Source organism: Chlamydotis macqueenii, chromosome Z (assembly GCF_036417535.1).
Source record: "Chlamydotis macqueenii isolate bChlMac1 chromosome Z, bChlMac1.mat, whole genome shotgun sequence".
NCBI classification, from domain to species: Eukaryota; Metazoa; Chordata; class Aves; order Otidiformes; family Otididae; genus Chlamydotis; species Chlamydotis macqueenii.
In genome coordinates this window covers 36,179,611-36,200,141 of record NC_141593.1, presented here as the reverse complement: position 1 = coordinate 36,200,141, position 20,531 = coordinate 36,179,611, and the positions used below count along the sequence as shown (strand labels likewise).

Sequence of the window (20,531 nt, the reverse complement as noted above, 5' to 3'; positions counted from 1 at the left end):
AATAGGGTAGCTCTGTTGTAATTGATATTGGCCAAAATCAATGTTATTCCATATTTTATTTTTTCTATTAAATTAACCTAAATTCCTGTTCTTTTGGTCTGGAAAAACATGTCAATAATCTATATGTAAAATATCTTTGTTGAAGGGCACAGGTAGCTTTATGGTGTAGAGCACTTAGATACCACACACAAGCCATTGAAACAAATTGGGAGGGTAAGGGTGTTTAATTTTATTGCAGATTTTTTTGGGTTTGAGTGATGGAACTTATGATTGCAGAAATGTCTGGTTTCCATGGAGGACACCTTTTGTGTAGTTGCAGGACAGCCATGTCTGAACCCTAGTGGGTAACAGTGTTGGCTTCTTCTGACCTGTAAGAGTTTGTGATGAGTCTAATCGCTTTGCATGCTTAACGACTAAAAAGTGAAATGCATAACTACCTGTTTGCTTAGACAGTTTAGGAGAAAGGTTTCATCTTTGCATTCATACATGGCCATTTGCACAGTGAGATACTGATGTCTGTTCATGTGCCAATACGCACATCCAGTACACCTCAGATCACAGCCCCAGACTGCCACTTGAGAACAGCAGGCTGTCTGTCCCTCCAGTAGATCGAAAGGGCTCCTTGTAGACTCATCTGTGACTTCTGCAGGGTGAGATCCTCCATCAGTATTAGCTGATGTACAGAGTGATAATACAACTTGAGTGGAGACCAAAGTGGCAACCTATCAAAGAAGCCATATAGTCATTTTAAGCATATTCACTGAGGCCATGTAAAGAATTGCCTGAAAAAAAAAAACACTTTTCAGCCTTAAACATCTCATTGTCACCAACTTGTTTCAAAACAAGGAGTTAGGTCATCATTCTCACAGTTTTCCTGTCAGTCCTCGGAGCAAGTGTATGTGGGATGGCACATTCTTAGCAGTGGTTTGGTAAGACCAGACATGGAAGAAAGGTTGACCTAACCCTTACACCAATCCTGTATGAAGAGCTGCTTTCTTCAGCTCCCACCCTACCTTCAGCTCCCAACTGACATGAGAAATTCAATCAATTGTAGTATCTTTTATTGTTAAGAGTTCATCTTCTTTGGGTAGGAAGTGTACAGAGTGATAATAAACTTGCTGTAGCTCTGGCCAGAGAGGTCTGCTCCAGAGGACATGAGCTGTGTAAATGCTGAGCTGTGAAGTCTCACAGACAAGTAAGCATAGAACTGAGTTCAAGGCCAAAAACCAGTACCTTCTCATGTCAGCTCAGACTCTTTGATCATTTTTATTTGTGATGCCTTAATAGCAGTGGCCAGATGCAAGCAGAATTCATAAGCAGCACTATAGTTAGTCCTTGTACAAGAGGATTGCTGCAGCAACAGGATTGCAATTGAAGAAAGCTAGATTATTCCCAGCTGCAGAGTTTTCTTAGGTGATCAATCCTTCCTCTCTGATTCAATGGTGAGTAGTTTGGAGTGTTCAGTATTTGACACTGTGTTGTTGGCATGCAGAACAGATATGGACCATTTTAGGAAGATCAGGAGCTGCCAAGTATGAACAAAATGGTACTTTTCTCCATGTCTGAAAGGACTGTGGATGGCATCAGTCCAAATTTGTTCACTGATTTCTGCCTTATTTATATCACAAGTCAAAAAGCAATGACAAATTGAAGATACTCCTCCAGTTAAGACATGTCACTTCCATGGTAAACTATTTTCCAACTCATATGTCTGTTTAGGAGAATCTTTACACAATCCTTGATTTAAATGCCAACTGGACACCCAGATAGACCTCTTCTTTACTAGAAGTCTCAAAGGCAATGACAACTTTGGTCCAAAAAAAAAAATCTCATACTTATGCTAACGCTATTTTTAATCAGAAAAAAGTTTAGCATGCCCCAGACCTGCACAACATCCTGCAGAAGCCTGTTATGTGAGGGTGTCATTTTATAGTAGAAGTGTTTCCTTTTCTGCAATGGGGCTCCAGCCTTACTCTCTCTCTAGCTGCAGCTCTCCACTTCAGCTACACACCAGTGTTGTGGGATCAGCAAATCAGATACCTGCCAGGATATGTTGTTGGAAACCTTATGCTTCTGACCAGTAGCTCCTGTGGCTCTTGGCTTAGACCCTGCCTACCCACACACCAATCTCCACTGGCACATTCTGCCTCTTTTGGAGGAGACTTTGCGAACTCCTCCTTCGTGGAGGACACTGTTTTCTAATAAAGATTTCCTTATGAGACTTTACAGACTACCCAAATCTCTATTGGGATTGCAACTTTCCAATCTCCTGTGAAATTCTGAGCAAGCCTTGCTACTGAATATGTTGTGTAATAGCAGGGCTGCTGGCTATTCCACATTGTCAGGTAATGATAAAAGGTATGATGGTATATGAGCCTTGAAGATGAGTAAATCCATATAGAGATACTAGCGCTGACTACAGCAATTTCACCCATCACTAAATACAACTTTCAACTGGTGATGACCAAGTTAATCCTCTTAATAGCCACATCACAAACAGAGTGAGCATTGTACGAGTGGCCAGTTTAGGTAACTATCTGCTACTTTTAAATGAAATTATTTAATGAACTGAATGACTGTAAGAAGGCCTGTTATAAATTCAAGATTCCTGTAAAGACATTTAAGTGATTGCTTTTATGAGTCAAAGCTTTCAATTTGCAGTGCAACTCGTGGAACAATAACTTGTCTGTGATCCATTACCATGCTTTATATTTATATTGGATATGCCATTGTCATGTCATTGGTACAGAATGAATCAAAAAAGTTCTGCCATTAGATGTTTGTGCAAAATATTTTAAGCAAGCATTAAAAAAGCTTTACAGCATACAAAGAAAAAGCCTACTCAAGTTTTCGTCAGAAGGAGACTGACACCAACAACATCTTGCATGAGATTGTTCAGAATATGCAGTTTCAATATATGAAAAAAAAAAAGGTTGAAAATTTATTTCTGATTAACCTTTTGTTTAACAGGGGGAAAACTAATTTCAGCATAATTTTAATTTACTTGTGTTACTTAAACATCTTGGGACATTTCAATTTTTGGTGAAATTTATTATCTGATTATTTACTAACACATTGTGAGAGCATATTAAGGTTTAAATTCTCCTCATTAGCAAGAGCTAAAGAATTGTAGGTAGCAGCACAGTGACCTTGAGATCAAACTAAGGCTCTGAACCTTAGGATTGCCTCCAACCAGTGGAAGTGCAATGAACACCTGCATTTCTACCATCGGTTCCACACTGATGAGCAAAGAGGATTTAGATCTGTTGAAGTCCTGGGACAATTCTGTGAAATCTCAGAGCACAGTAAGATTGGGTCTCATTAAGGAAACTGTTCTGAAATCCTCAGGATAAAGCCAGAGAGATTGCAGTAATGTTCATCTGCTGTGCAAGGGTAGCAGACACCACCACAGAATTATATTTTAATAGCCACACTATGATTGAAACAATACTTGAAGGACTTTGCTTCTGGATTAGAAAGCAGTATTTATTGCATAAAAACAGGGCCAATTTTCACTTCTGGCATGGGAAATGTAGTCAAAGGAAAGCAAAATAAGGAAAAGAAGGCTCTGAGCATTTAAAAAATATAATTCCAGTAAGCAACAAATGCAGCCTTTCAGTGCCACACCAAAGACTGGTTTTTGTTACGTCTCTTTTTTGTGAGCAGCTCATGCATTTTCTGCCAAAGATGGGCAAGGCACAGCTTAGAAGAATGCCCCTTGTACAATCATTTATTTATCAGTGTTTCTCAGTGTTTGGGGGATGGATTTGTTGAAGGTCTTCTGGGAAAACAACATCACTTTTCAAAGCAAAGAATACTGTCCCGTCTCAAAACACAGTAGACATCTTTGCTTTATGGTATTATGCAATGAGCTGATTAAGTTCCCATTTTTTTCCAATCAGCCTGAGGGGGAGAAGCTAGAACATTGACAGGCGGTGAATATTTATTTACCCAAGGAGAATTAATGTCTCCATCATGCAAACTCAATAATAGCAGTGAATGTTCACTGGAGCGTGACTAGAGTGATTTAGTCACAATTCAGATAATACTGCATATCTTTTCCATTTACAATTGTCCTTGGCCTGCCCACTGCCCTCCTCCTGATGCCTGCAGATGTTCTTTGAGGCATGGGCTGGAAGGGAAGTCTAGCAGCTGGTTGCCAGTCCCCATGGATCACATTGCTGTCATCCATGGTGCTTGTGGCCGTGCTAATGTGCTGTTCTGTGCAATGCTGCTGGATCAAAAGACAGGCTTGCATGTTTTTGGCAGATTTCTTTCAGGCTCTAATATGTATTCATCTCTACAAATTAAACAGAAATTGCATTTGATTAACAGTATGAATCTGTATTGTTATATCTTGTTGGGGCAATAGTTTGCCTGCTGAAATCTGCCCAGTTAGCAGCAGATCAGCAGTTCCGTGTTCACATCCTGGTTAAGTTGGAGATCTCCAGTACAAACACTCCGCAGGTCTCTCTGTTTAAGACAGATAACACCACAGAAACATTGCTCTGGGACATCCACCTCTTCTCATTTCAGGTTTATCCCCCTCCAAGTCAGACTGCAGAAATCAGTGGACAGGGAAGGCTCTGTGTATACAAATTTCGTACTCCTCACAGTATAACATAGGAGTGGTGGTGTTGGGTTGATGGTTGGACTTTGTGATCTTGGAGGTCTTGTCCAACCTTAAAGATTCTGTGATTCTGTGATTCTGTGAGAGAGACGCCATGCTGGCATGGTTGCCTCTGGAGTATAACATATGTTTTCCTCTGGCATTGAAAGATCCTGCCTTTGATGTACTCTGGGAGCAAATAACACCAGCTTTGCTCAATGTATACAGTCAGCTTCCACCTTTCTTTTGGATATTTCACGGGAAACTACCTGGATTTCCAAAGCTATACTATCAGCATGATGAGATAATTCTCAGTGAGATTCAGATGTCTCAATTCCACTGCTCTTCAGAAATTTCCCAGCTGAGCTTCACAAAAAAAAAAAAAAATAGGAAGCTTGACAAGATCAGACAGGGAAATTTCCAGTAGGGAAATTCCAGAAATGGAGAGGCTAAACACACTTTTTTTTCATTGTCAGTCTAAATTTTGAGACTGACATAGTATTTCCCCCTTCTTCAAGAAGTGAGAAGAGTACAGAACAAAGTGTTATCAATATAAATTGGGATTTCTCCATTCCGCTCTCCACTTTCTTATGGGGCTGTCAAATTTCAGGCTCCAGGTAAGCAGCAGAAAACTTTGCCAGGCTCTGACTTTTGTGCTTACACAGGCAAGGGAGAAACCCTGATCCCAGAAAGCTTTTACTCCCAGGCATCCACATTATTAGTAAAAACGGAGGTTTAATGATGATTCTTAGAATGCTAAAAATTGTCTTTCTGGAGTCTGTTTATGCCCGCTCAGTACTCCTGAGGGCTCTGGCTCTTCCTTGAGTTTCTAACAACCATTGTATAAATACTACATAGAAATGAGGGAAGAAACACACAGAATAAAGAGGGGGGGAAATCCCTTTGTGTCAGGAATAAAAGGCAGCTTTGGCTAATGTAAATATTTTTATTCTGCAGGGGAAAGAATAGAGGGCTGTGTAAGATAGTGTAGTTGATAAAGGCAGTTGCCTCTCTCCTGCCTGTCATGATTAAAGCTAACCTGAGGCTTTGTGTGATCTCAGCTAATCCTGCAACAAAAGGGCCTTTCATCCTAAAATCATTATATCACACTCAGCTCCACACACCACTGTTCAGGGAAGAGATGTTCAGCCCTTTTCAAGGTTCTGCTTTGTCCATTGGCACAAGGGGGAGCTTAGTGACTTAGGAACCAACATTGTAATTTCAGATTTCTGGTTCATCATTGCCGAGAGCACTTTTGAAAAGGAGACTTCCAATCCTGAATCCCTCTCATCACCTCAAATCATAGCATTCCAAAGTTTTGTCCATGAAGGGTATCTTCTTTGTCTCTTCTGCATATGCAAATAGGGAAACAGAAATTTGTTCATTGTATAAAATAACTGAGTGGAGAAGAAGGTGACTGAAAGCTGAAGGTAGAGAAATAATTGTAAACCAGGCTCAAATTTTGTATGACTGCCCAAAATCTGGGGGGAAAAGAAATGCCATAATCTCCATGTCCTAACAATTTCAAGGTGAAGACAAGATTTCTTTTGGGGAGCTGTAATGTATCAAATATTAAGGGTGTGGGCTAAACGGAGGGGTAACTTTAAGAGGAATCCTCAGGGTGAATTTTAATGGCTTGTTATATGCAGGTTAGTCTAAGTTCCTTACGGACTTAAGCTTTATGGATAAATATTTCTTCAGCAAAACTCAAGGAGCTGATCCCACGAGCCAGCCAAAAGAGAATGTATCAAGGCCAAGCATGGAAAAAGCACAGAACTTTGTAAGACCAAATCCTCTCGGTTCTTGCTACTCATTGATGAAAACAATTCTGATCAATTTTTTTTAATCAGCTCTGTGAAACCTTTGTAGCCTATAAGATTACATACAAAAGCCCAAGTACACAGTCCATATCCAGGTTCCCATGAAAGTAAACAAGCAAAAGTGAGGAAATAAGGTCATTTGATTGTAAAGAAAAGGCACTTGGACAATGCTATAGAAGATAAGCAATTAACATTTTTAAATTAGATAAAATGATATTTTGATTAAGAAAAGTGGAGAAGTAACACATGACATGCAGTGACTAAGTCTCATGGGAGGGGTAAGTACACTTAGTACTGCTTACAGAAAGCAATGACCTGGCAACTATGATAGTGCTGGGGTCTGGGGCTCAGGACAGACAGGTTCTAGTTCGCTATTACACTCTAACTTTATTATCTTACTGCAGCTCAGTTTTTCTGCCATCTTAGTGGGAGATAATAGTCATTACCTCATTTTTAATTGCATCCTATCAACTCATAAGAACTCAGCGTAAGTGTAGGGCTCTTGTATGCGGTTAAAGGCACGGCCTGCTACCTGATGTGGCGCAGATGTGGAATTAAATATTTCTAACTAGTGACACAAAAAATTATACATTGAAATCTTCTCATATGAGGTATTACGTCTGTTAACATAGCCTTATTTCTATAACACCTTTAGTTCCTCTTTTTTAAATAAGGTGACAAGGTAACAGAATTGAGAAATAAGTGAAGGTTTTATATGGGAAGATCCAAAGTAACTGACAAGCATTGCCTGATTGAAGGCATAGATAAGATATATTGCTGAGAGTATTCCCCCATTACATATGTTGGACAGATAAAGAATTTTAATACAGAAGAAAAGAAAAAAAAAAGATAGAGTTGAGACTTTGGTAACTAACATTTATCTAGTGAGATTTGTGAAGAAATATGTCGCCCACAAGGAACTCTGGCAAACCATTTAACTGCCCTGTGGAATAGTTTAAAACCAACCTTTGAAGTTGCATTTCAGTTTTAACTCTTTGAATATCTACTAAAAAACTATTTTGTTAAGATTTAGTGGCAGATCTACAGTTATAGATGTGCCTTGCAACTCGGAGGGCCTAACATGTAAGTATTTTCTGGTGCACATTCTTAAAATAGTATGCTTTAAAATGCTTCAACTCGGAGGATAAAGTAAGCAGAGAACTAGTCTTGCTGGCACTATTCCAGCACAGCTGAAATGAATTACAGCACTTCCAATGAAAGGCGTAACAAAGAAATAACAAAAACCTTTTAAAACTAAGCACTTCTGCCATGTGGGAAGGATTTGAGAGGGCATAGCTGAGGTGTATGAATTAGTAGCATAGGTCCAATGGATAAGCATACAGGCAGTGCAGGCAAATAAAGTGAAGGACTGCAGAAACAGAAAGTTTTTCTAACACATATCACAAAACAACATCAGAGAAGCAATTATTTAATAGCATTGCCCTGACAGACTTCCTAGTGACGCAAAGCCAACAGCATAAAGCACTGAGCCACCAGACCTGCAACAGGAAGACTTTCCAGATACTGCATTTTTTCATGATTATGTATTGTCCAAATATATGTATGTGTATATATATGTATATGTATAAATTTATATTTTAAAATCTCATCAAGCATTTGAGATCTTGGGGTTCTATGTTGTATCCTCCGAATACATATCAGAAAAACTCAAGAGGCCTACATTAAGCAAATCTGTCAATGGCCTGATCATCTACGAGACAGCAGGCTACAATCTTTTTTTTTCTAGAAAGTGAGAATTATAAATACTCTGTATTGTGATAGCTATTCATCAATAAAACATTTTATCTCAGGAATATCTGGATGAATTCAGAATCCTGATGAATTCTATGTCAAAAATCTATACCATTTATAATGGTTTTATAATTAGTCCTTTATAAAATAATCTATCATACAAGATACAGTTTTGCAATTCAGAAAAGATATACCACTTCCATGGAATTATGTTAATTTATGTATTTCAAGGTTTGGCCAAGATGGGCATGTGTGGGTTACATGAATGCATGTAAATATATATATATATAAAAAATCCTCTCTGAATAATAAGAACAATAAAAATGTGTGAATGCGTATGCATACACAGATTTCCCTTTCCCTGATTTTATCAAAAGACATAATTTGCATTATTTTAGAAAATGTTTCTTTCCTACATAATTTTACACTTCTAACAATAGTTGCTCGTGCAGTGCCTTTACTCTTCGATGTAAGGAACTCATTGCAACTGAGAGCCAAAACCAAGTCATTCCACATTTGTATTTTGACTCCTAAAGTTCACTGCATTTGCCAAATCTGGGTTTCCCAGTGGCAATGCAAGTGGAAAGAGTTTCTCCATATTGAAGTATCCATAGAAACTGCAGGTTTTATGTATTATATAGGACTCCCTGCCCAACCTCTTCCATTACTTAAGAATGAAGGAACAGCCAATTCCCTCAAATATATAGACTCAGTTAGAATAAATTTTCCCATAACAAACCGACATAAAAGACCCAATCTTGAGCTTTATAAAACTGCTTCATAAACCGATTTACTGTCCCCACATGATGCTGCACACAGATACAGTATTCATGCTACTTACCAAATTAATCTGTGCTCTGACAGTTATGAAGCATACAGTTCAGCTGTTTGTACCAGTTTTAATTAATATTCAGTAAATAAAGAGGCAAGCTTTGCATTTCAGCCCCATAGTAGTACTGGTGTATTCATAGAATGGTCTGGGTTGGAAAGGACCTTTAAAGGTCATCTAGTCCAACTCCCCTGCAAGAAGCAGGAACATCTCCAACCAGATCAGGTTGCTCAGAACCTCATCCAACCTGGTCGTGAATGTTTCCAGGGATGGGACATCTACCACCTCTCTGGGCAACCTGTTCCAGTGTTCCACCACCCTCATTGTAAAAAATTTCTTCCTTATATCCAGTCTGAATCTACCTCCTTCTGTTTTAAAACCATTACCCCTTGCACTATCACAACAGGCCCTGCTAAAGAGTTTCTCCCCATCTTTTTTATAAGCCCCCTTTAGGTACTGGAAGGCTACAAGACCTCTCTGGACCCTTCTCTTCTCCAGGCTGAACAGCCCCAATTCTCTCAGCCTGTGCTTATAAAAGAGGTGCTCCAGCCCTCTGATCATCTTCCTGGCCCTCCTCTGGACTGGCTCAAATAACTTCATGTCCTTCTTACGCTGGGGGCTCCAAAGCTGGACACAGTACTGCATGTGGGGTCTCACGAGACCAGAACAGAGGGGCAGAATCACCTCCCTTGACCTGCTGCTAGTCTTTATATCTTTATCTCAATTTTATGGCAACAATTCATATAAGACTTTTTTTTCAAGTCCAAATGGGCATTTGGGCACCAAATTTTCATTCAGCCTAAATGTGAGCCTAGGTCTTTTAGGTGTGGAGTCTTCCAGCCTGGGAGGGGAACAAAAGATGCTATAGCTAGAGGTTTAGGCAGCATCAGCATGTCTCTGACTAATGAAAGTTTACTCAAGTTTACTGAAGCCCTTCTCCTCACATAACATACTCCACACCCGTGAGACCACATTCTTTATGTGGCAGCTTGCAATAAGGAGCATGTTGCAGCCGCACGAAAGGATGTTAGGTAATGAACAGGTGCTAGGTAGCACTGGTTTTGATGTAACTCTCCATGGTGAATCTTAAAGAATCCCATTACTTCAACAGCATTTAGCCGAACAACAAGGATCACTGTCAAATTCTCATCAAAAATTTGAAAAGGTAGGTAAATAAATAAGGACTAGAAACTACTAATTCTGAGTATCTTGGTTGCCCAAAGGAACCAGTACTTGTTTTCCTGATATCATGTGGAAATGTACTTATTTCAGTAATTCAAAATAGATGATTACTTCCTTTACTTCTATACTATTTTTTATATTTACTTTGCTCATTATATTACTCAATATACTGTATTTTCCAGCCTGGCTTGGTGCATGGGTTTTTTTAACATGAGATGTTGATCTGAAATAAACAATTTTTTTTTCTACCAGGGGAATATCTCGATGATTCCCAAGAATGTCAGTTGTGTGAAGCATCCTGTCAGAAGTGCATTGGACCTGAACCAGACAACTGTATCAGCTGCCCACTCACAAGGTAATTGTCTCCTAGCACAGTGCAGCACAAAGACTTCACATCATCCGCTGGAGAAGTGACTGTATTGTCTTTGGCACTAGCTTGCGGAGTCAACTGAAGAAGCAAGCAGTGATTAGGGCAAACAAAACCAGGGCAAGTGAGAAAACAAGTGTTATGTGAACAAGACAGTAGGCTGCACAGGCAGCTGATGTCTAGCCAGATGTTTCACAGAATCATAGAATGGTTTGGGTTGGAAGGGCCCTTTAAAGGTCATCTAGTCCAACCCCCTCGCAAGGAGCAGGAACATCTTCAACTAGATCAGGTTGCTCAGAGCCCCATCCAACCTGGCCTTGAATGTTTCCAGGGATGGGGTATCAACGACCTTTCTGGGCAACCTGTTCTAGTGTTCTACCACCCTCATTGTAAAAATTTCTTCCTTATATCCAGCCTGAATCTGCCTCCTTCTATTTTAAAACCATTACCCCTCATCATATCACAACAGGCCCTGCTAATGATATTCCCACAGATACAGAAAATTTATTTTAATACACGTCTTTCTGTCATTGTTATCCTTTCAAAATCATAATTGCTAGAACCATAAGAGTGACAAGTGTAGGGTATGTGTAGTTGCACATAGCTATGGAGCTTGGCACAAGGTATGAATATGAACACTGAGGCTAGCAATCAGCTAATCTGGGACATACTAATAGCATCTAAACAACATCCCTTAACTGGGGCATTTTAAGGCAAGCTGGTTTTGCTAACTTGCCATGAGGAGTGAACAGAACTAAAAAGAAGCTTTTCCAGAGGCATTGCAGATCGGAGGTGTTCAGGTCATCTCATGCCTAATCCAGGAGCCTACTGGCTTTAAACTCATGTCCTACCAGTAGCTTTATTCTCGCACATCTAGCTCTGGTTTTGTTGCACTGGATAGCACTGTAGCCAGTTGGCGTTTACATTGGTAAGAAATCAGGATCAGATCCTGTAACGTATAGAAAAATATCCTGAAGCAATCCTGCAATTTACCCTGCAAGTATCTGTGGTATGGCTTTCCCAATAAAAGACACATGAGGACCAATGGAGTCCAAACAAATTAATAACTGAGGAAATAATATTAAACTAAGGTAAGGTGTGTTACGTCAGAAATGGCATTAGCACAGGAAGTCTGGGCAGAATTTTGGACTGCAGACTGGATTTCTCTGATTCACAATTGCGTTTAAATTACATTGTCTGTGTTTCCTTGCAACTTCTTTTGTGAGCTTTGCACAGAGATATTTGCAAAACAAAGAAGGTACAGAACAACACAATTAGACAAAACCACCTAGGTATTTGCAGTAAAGAGGTCTCTGTGACCTTTTGGAAGGGTGCTGCCGTCTCGCTCATAACAAATCCTCTAACAGTTTTCAATTTTGGTATCTAAGGTTTCCAAAAGGTTTCTGTGCTCTTTCTGCACATTATGAAAGCTATTAGAAAAAGTCATATTAGGACAGTCAGTAGTAAAAGAAAGAAAAATCTCACCCAGAGGATAAAGAGTAAATCCTTCCAAGAGACATTATTTGTTATGTACTTGGAATAGCCCTGTTTAATTGAAACAGAATGCTAAATCCTGTTGCTCTTGAGAGCTTCAGATGGTGTCTATTGAAGACAATAATAAGTGACCATTAGGTAATAGTGGCCAATTAGATAAAATTCAGCAGTGCTACTTTTCTCCAGGGGAGCACTTTTCCTCTTTGAAAAGGATGAAAATACTTGGGGAGGATTACTGAAAATAATGTGAAAATGAAAACACCAAACAATCCTCTTTCATTGTGAAAATTCAGCAGTAGATGTCACTTTATTTAATAATAAAATCCCTGTCAGATTATCTTCTTGTTTGACCATTCAAAATGCTGTTACCTGTTTTTTAAAAATTACAGAACTGTAGTTTTTTGTCCAGCCAAACTGATTTTCACCAAATTCCTCATCCATCTGTTTACTGTTTGACCTACAAAGGTTAGTGACAAGATCTGATCTGCTGTTCCTTTAGGGGCAATATAATAAAAAGCAAGAAAAATATACTCTACCACTGTGTGAGCTGTTTGTAAGGATGGTTATCATTATAGCCAGCCCAGGTAGCAAAGTACAGTAATACTTACATGTCAGATAATTGTAGCCCAGCTACCTCCAGTACTTCTGTCACATTATCCCATTTGCACAGAAATCAACTACAGGGTGCTGCAGTCCCCATGAAGATCTGAACAATGGTAACAGCTCCTAAAGCCCCAGTTTCAGACATATATTTGACTTTATGTACAAAGTTATTTTACTGAAGCCATAGTACTGTTCACAGGAAGCCTTTAAAGTAAAAGTAATGGGAAACGTCAACGGACAAATCATACCTTCACAAAGACCAAGTCTTGCTTTCCTTCTAGCAGACATAAGTGACCACTGTGGAGATTGTGGTAGGACATGTAGGTCCAGGATGAAAAGGTGATTTTTGCATAAAAAACTCAAGAAAAAATAACCTCTGAAGTCTAAGATCCAGGTTAAAACCACGAGTGACTTTCCACTTAGTAAATACTACAAATAAGATCAGGAAAATGAAGGAGTAAAGTGAAAAGACTTTTGTAAAAATAGTGAAGGAAGAATATCTTGGGTTTCTTGTTAGTTTCCTAATTTGTAATTACACCTCTCTTTGCCTCAAAAGAGTCTTTGATGATGGTTACTGTGTTACACAATGCCCCAGAGGGAAGTTTGAATTTAAAGGACAATGTCATTTGTGCCATCATACCTGCCTGGACTGCAGTGGAAGTGAACCTAACAAATGCATCGCTTGTGGAACAGGTTAGAAAGATTTCCTTTTGCAACTTTTTCCCTTTCCTTGGCCTCCAAGTCCCCCTTTCCCTGTGCTCTCAGGGTCAGTTTTTAAAGCCAATAAAATAAGTAGTGCTTTTGCTACTGATTTGCATCATAATCTTGTTTTCACCCTGAAGGGAGCTGGAACTCAATTTATTTTTTAAAAAGTACAAGAAAACAACTCTGCATTGTCCTTGCATATTTATCTACTTCCCTTGGTATGTTTCTAATAGGAGCTATGTTAACAGAAACAGAAAGAGTAGCACAGGAATAACAGGACAGAAAACCTACAAAGTCTGCCTCTGGAAATGAAAGCTCCATATCTACCTCCCACAGCCTCTACACAGTATGTGCTACACTGCAATCAAGCAAGCTTGCACAAGCAGGCAGGCAGCCAGGGTGCTTCCCAAAACATCTGTCTGGGAGAGGCTGGAAAACAAGCATGGTGGGTTCCACCACAGACTGCAATGTCCCTACAGCTGGGACAAGTGGGGCCTGCAAAGAGCGGCTTACCACTAACACACACAGAAACTTGGTTTTTGACACATTTTTATAGAGCTCAGGTTGAGACAGAGGGTAATATAGTTAAATTTGTGGTTGTTTCAAAAAGTAACTCTTCTCCTTTTGAAGCTTCACTTTAAAAATTATTCCCTCTCACCTCTGTAACACCTAATGGGTGAAGAACTTGAAACTATTACCTACAGGTGTGTATAGCTAGCCTGAACTGCCCTGGGAAACGAGTATTTAAGATTTAGCTTTCAATTCACTTAACAAAGATGAAATTTTGGTGAGCTTTTTCTGAGGAGTCACGATGGATTCACAGCATTTTTTCTTGCAGCTGATACTTACATTTCAGTCCTGGTCACTAATGGTTCAGGCTTTATTTAGTAACAAGTATCTAGATTACAAGAAAATACTAGTATGGCTGGCATTAATTCATCATACTGTTGATGAGATTGACTTTCTCACTTTGGGAAATGTGGCTGAGTAGACAAAGTTTTCAAATGGTACTTGAAATTGGATATGTGAGGTAGAAGTTTGTATAATTGTTCCCTAAGTCTCTCCCTATGGAGAACAGCAATATAAATTTCCATATTCCTGTGTATCAAGAAAGGAAGACACTGATGAGAGGCTGGAAAACATAGTTCTAAAGCTTTCTACATGAAAAGTAAAAGAAACAAAATCTGAATGCTTCTGCTATGGTGCAGCAACTATTCCCTATTATAGCTGCTTCCCCTGCAGTTTCAGAAATAAATTATCGTAAGCAGATTCTTGCTGTATAGTTAAAGCATTCAAATACACTTAGCACAACAATGTATGTAATTTATACTGCAGGGAAACCCGTTAGAAAATACTCCATGATGTAGCACATGGCACATGGAGTTATAGATGTTTTCACAGGTTTCATTGCGAAGGATTTGAAGCAGGAGACCTCCCAGTTCCCTGTGCACTAGAGAATGCTATTGCTCTGATAGCAAATAGATGCATGTTTGCTATTCAGGTTCAAATCTAAATGTTTCCAGAGCCTAGCTGTGACTAGGATAAGGATTACAGTTTAATCTGCTACAGACACAGTCTGATCCTTTCTAAAGGTGGAGTGAGCAGCTTTGCTTTCCTAATGGCAATTTTACATCCAGACGTACAAGACAGTGCAAATACTTGTATGCTCACTGCAAGGGAATTCAGTAATGGAAATATCTTGACCCTTATTTTATTAGATTGGGGGATGTAAACAGTAATTATTCACTAGCATGGCATCTTTATATATTATAAATCTCCAGGAATGTGAAAGGTTTGGGATCCTCATCAGCTGCAGCACCGGTGCATCGTAAAGGTGCTTCTTACGGCCAAACATCCTCTGTTGCTGACATCTTTTTCCTATTTTTTTGACACACAGATAGAAGAGGGATCGAACGTTTCCTGTATCATGGGGAGTGCAGAGAAAGCTGTCCTCCAGGTCACTACCATTCAGAGCACACCTGCATGGCTTGCCCTGGCCACTGTGAGGTGTGCCTGAACTCCAGCCACTGCAAAAGATGTTTCCAAGGCTACTACCTTACTCAAAACATATGTCAGAAGCATAATTGTGGAGAAGGTAGGCATCCTTCAGTAGGAGTTAACAAATATTATATTTATTTGTTACAGAAATCTGTTGATTCCTGTTTTGAAATGTAAAATCACACCTGATCCTGACATCATTAAACTCCTGCTCCGGTTCTTTTCTAATACCGTGTTAATGAAAATTGGAGTATTTTCCTCAAATTAAATGTGGTTACACAAGAACAAATGAGAAAAGAAATGGCTGTGAATCTTTCTCCTTTTTGGATTTGGATGAAGTTTATTTCCATTAACCTTGCTGAGCGCTTCCAAATGTTGGCCTTCTGTTATCTAGAATTAACCCAAAATTGGTGATTTGCAAAACACAGGTGAAGTGGAAGATCCTGACTCTGAAGATTGCATACCGTGTTCAGATGGATGCCAGAACTGCAAATTGGGTAAATATTCCCTTTATGAATCTTTATCCTTATTTTTAAGGTGGGCAAAAATTATTCATCCTCCCTTTCTTGTCATGAGCCTATATGCATGCTGCTGAGCAATTAGTCACTGCTGCATTCTCTCAACAAGTAAACTCTATTTTTCCCAATGTATTTATTTTTAATACCACTTCTAAATTCTATCTATCTCCAGCTTAAATAAGAAATTTTTTTTTATTAATTTAGCTATTAATCTTTGCAGGGGTTTTTTCCCTGCTTGAATGCCACACTCAGGCTGAGAGATTTACTGACTTTCTGAAGCCGTTATCAGACACAGAACTTTATCATAGATATTCAAATCTTCTAGGTCTGAAAAGAGATCATTAGCCTGTCCTTTTTCTTTAAGGAAATAGACTTAAGGACAGACCTTAAATTTCATTCAAGAGTGAGTCACTGCAATAGCAATGCTACTGCTCTAAAAAAAAAATAATAAAACATGGATTCGTTTTTCATTTTGGATTAAAAAAAAAAAGAAGTTCCTTCTCAATGTAATGTGATATTGACAGAGAGTTTATTGATTTCAGACAAGCACCATTTAACTTACTGAACTTGATTGAATGTGTACCTTTATAGTTCCCCTTCACAGAGGCATAAAAGTGTTCGAACGACATTGCAATTCATTGCTTCCACTGTGTTTACATTAAGAAAATTTTATTTCTTGTGGCTCTGTGGACAGGAGTACAACTGGTCAGTGAGGCAAGAGGGTGACCCATTAGAAAGGCAGTCTTCACTTATGACCTTTTAGACAAAATTCTTAAGAAAGCACAGAGTTTAGGTAGAGCAGTGCCCAAATAAGTACTGAGCCAAGACACTTTGATAAGACTATCAATCAACATCGCAGAAAGTAAGACTACTAAAAGGTCCTGGAAAGATTATACAGAAGAAAAAAAAATAGACCTAAGCTTTACTTCTTTTGGTGCAAATCTAGAACAAGTTGCTGATCTGCAAATAGTTATCTAGAACTACCCCTTGTTAAAAGAAAGGAACAAATTTGGCTTGTTGAATTTCCAAAGACCATTTTTGAAAGGGCTAAACTTAGAGACTACCAGGACTATCCATCCACTCCCTGAATTCAGACAGATTTCCACAGACAGAGGAGTTCATACTGGGCCCTCTGGTTGCTCTTGCTTGCTCTCTAACATGTTTTGAGGCCTGGCGTAACAGACACTACCGCCAGTACCAGGAGACTGAATGTTGCTATACAGAGGTGAGTGCATAGCAGGAAAGAAAACTGTGGAAGGACCCCATAACAAAAACAACTAAACAATTAAAAAAAAAAAAAACCAATGCCCCCTGAAAATTAATTCCCACCACTAGTCACAATTGTTTCAAATCTTCTTTCTGTTTTTGTGGCAACATTTTTCCCTGGGAAACAAGACCATCATGAAGGCTCATATATACCAAACTTACGTAAGGATTTTCATCATGTACTACTTTCTCCTTTCTACCAATCATCCAATCTAGTATGTCATTCCATAAAACTCCCTGTGATGCTGGTGACCAGCTGTTCTTCATGAATGCAGTCAAGCCTAATGCTTTCCTCTGTGACCACATCTGTAGCTTTCAATATTGCTGAAAGAAGAGCTGGAGGGACCAAGTTTTAACACGATTGCAATTGCACTGTGGTCTTTTTTTTGTATGGCGTGTTATCTAGATTCATGTCAGCTGTCTGCTTGGTTGTGGGGAGAAAAAAAAAGAAGAAAATAAGGGAGAAAATCTGTTTCAATACAAATCTTTATTGCTGCTATCGTAGGTTACTTTCCTATGGCAATTTTTTTCAGTGCTCTTCGCAACACTTGTGAGTTAAAATTCTTTCTATCTCTTCTGCAACTGTTCAGTGCCAATCCTTGCCTTGAGTTAGGGTGAAACGCACTATGAATAGCAACTTCTCTTAGAAATAGTCATTGTAAGTAACTCAGAGGCTGATTTTCTTTCTATATGAACTTAATAAGCCTGCATAAGGAGACAGCAAGGCTGTTCATGGGCAGCTGGCATACAAAAAAAAAGGGCACTATCCTCATTTACTTTTGTCCTCAGATGACTCATCTCCTAAATATTAATAATCCATAATATATACTATATATTTACTCTTGGGTTCTTGCACTCAAACTTCTGATTTAAAATAAGCTTTTCAAAAGCTTCAAAGATCAACAGAATAGGTGCAAGTAAAACAAAGACTGAATTAACTTTCACTGCTGAGTGGTTAGAAGTAGTAAGATGCCAGAGTTTGGTAAGGGGCATGCTATTAAGGAAACTCTTTAGCGGTTATGATGCATATATTATCGAGTCAAAGAGATTGGTTCAATGTTAGCTCTATTTGAAATAGAAGCACAGTAGTGGGTTAAAAGCAAGAAGCTTTTGCAAATTACCATGTGTTCCTGAACTAAAGCATGACCTGTAAACTTCAAACTTAAAATGAATCAGGTAGAGATGCTGTTTGCTTGTGTTTCTGCTCTTAATGCTCAATGAGTTTTCTAGCATAACAATAACTTAATTCAGAGATAAGATGAGCACAGTAATAGGTTTCTCATGTCTTATCAGAAAATTGTTGTATTTAGAGACATCTATAAAAGAGAACAAAAAAAAAAACAGCTGAACTGCCTGTCTCTTGCAAGAAATGGATTATTTTGAAAGCTACACTGCCATAAAAATAGTAAAATTCCAAGGTGAGAAAATATGGAATGTGATACATTTACTTTCACATCTATATGGTTTTTCTACAGACTCTCGTTTTAATATTAAGCAAATGCTGCACAATTTTGCAATCTTTCATTGTCTTATCTTCCTTTTAACACCACTCAGGAATTTATTCTGAGTAAGAACTGTAGAACAGGAGTAGGAAAAACAATGAACAATGCTATGAACATTTCTACTAGAAGTGCAGCAAAAAGCTTCGGGGAATGCTCTATTAAAAAAAAAAATTAAAAAGAAAGGAGGAAGCAAAATGTAGGAATCATAAAAATTGGAATCAAACTTACATAATTCACATACTGAAAAGTAGTTATTCATATACAAATACATTTCGTACTTACATATGGATCTGCAAAAGACTCTATACCATTCTCTCACAAAAACTCCTCAGACACCTGCTCTTTCTGAAGTGCTTTGAGATCCTTTGATATAAATGGTAAGAGACAAAAATAATTAACTTCTTAGGTTTGTACTGAATGCAGGGTCACCTGCAGAAGCTGTATGAATTCAAAAAGGAATATCAGACTACAGTGACATTACATTGGAAACTGTGAGCAAGTAAATGCAAGTGTTTCTCTTACTGTCTACAAATTACAAAGGTTAATTGACATTTTTTCTTTTTGTAGACGCAGATCTAGATTTAAGGAGGAATATATATGCTATCTAAGATAACTGAACTGCCTGTTTTCCCACCAGCCTGAAGGACAAGTAATTTTTGGCCAAAATATTTTTTTCACAGGGCACCAAAGAATAGATTAAACCACCACCTGCAGTCTTGGGCAATGCTGTCCTGCTTTGCACAGGCAAGAAAATGAATAAGGTTTACTTTCTCTTGGCACGATGCCAGGTACCAGCAGAATAGAGCAAGTGATGGAGGCTGACTCTGTGGGAAACCTCTCTTCTTGATTGGCAGTGACCCTACAGACAGATTAAGATACACATATCGTACTTATATATTGGTTTGATACTTTACATCCCATGCCGTACATTTCAGAGAAGAACATAAAACCTGCCCAGTAATTAACACTGCAGGTTATTGTTCACCAGGTGTGAAGATACTGAGGTGGAAGATTGACAGGGTTTGTAATATTTTCTGGGATCCTCAGGGACTGAGGTAAAATATGTCTGTTTTCCTCCAGGTTTGGAACCGGTTTAGGGCTCTAGTGTGGCAATATATCTTTACTGCATTGACATTGAAGGTCTAAGAGCAAAGATAGGAACTGCAAGAGATACTTAATCAAGGACCAATAAGTCTTTGTAGTTTTAATGCAGATGATGTTTTTTTTTAAATTCAGGCAATACTTTTCTTTCTGATTCACCTCATTAAATCGGAGGTTGCTCATATTTTAAGGAGACAAAGAATCTTTAATTCTCGCAGACACCATTCTGCCTGCAGACACTGTCAAGTCCTGGGATATGTAATAGGAAAATTGCCTTAGACAGCACTAACCCCAAAAGGATCTATGGTTTTCTATACACAGTGTCAAAATAATGGCTATGCACAGCAGGGTTCACCTCCCTACCTTCTTCTGCTCACATGGTCTCGAATGCGCCTGACTCTGCTTGCTGCCGTACTAGCCCAATTGGCATGCTCAAGCACATGGCATCCCAAGAGATCTGAAAGTCAGAGTCTTGCACAGGCATTGAAATCAAAAGTGAGAGCCAAAGACAAGTCAAGTCTTAAGGGTGACTTCAATATGTATGTTTAATTCGAAATTCTTACAAGCTGTAATACCTACTGCTGTGCAAGCAAAAGCATACACAAAATTGGACAAAGTGTCTAAGAAAGTACACTGGGCAAACTTCAGGTACACACTTTCAAGATCATCTTTATTACTTTCATACCTCAAGTATCATAACATGGTTTCAGATACTCTGGGCCTACTTTCTAGAGCAGTAATGAGCTATTGCTCCTTCTGATGCAGATAGAACCATGGGAACTACA

The 20,531-nt window shown here is 38.8% G+C and overlaps 1 protein-coding gene across 2 annotated transcripts in view; it reads left to right on the top strand.

Moving 5' to 3' along the window:
* Positions 1–20,531, top strand: part of PCSK5 (proprotein convertase subtilisin/kexin type 5) — a 260,397-nt gene that overhangs the window by 199,974 nt on the left and 39,892 nt on the right. For both annotated transcript variants that reach the window (XM_086770052.1, XM_086770051.1), the window contains exons 21-24: positions 10,445–10,547; positions 13,213–13,349; positions 15,259–15,456; positions 15,788–15,856. In XM_086770052.1, coding sequence (XP_086626178.1) covers positions 10,445–10,547; positions 13,213–13,349; positions 15,259–15,456; positions 15,788–15,856 — 507 coding nt within the window. The remainder of the gene's footprint in view (positions 1–10,444; positions 10,548–13,212; positions 13,350–15,258; positions 15,457–15,787; positions 15,857–20,531) is intronic.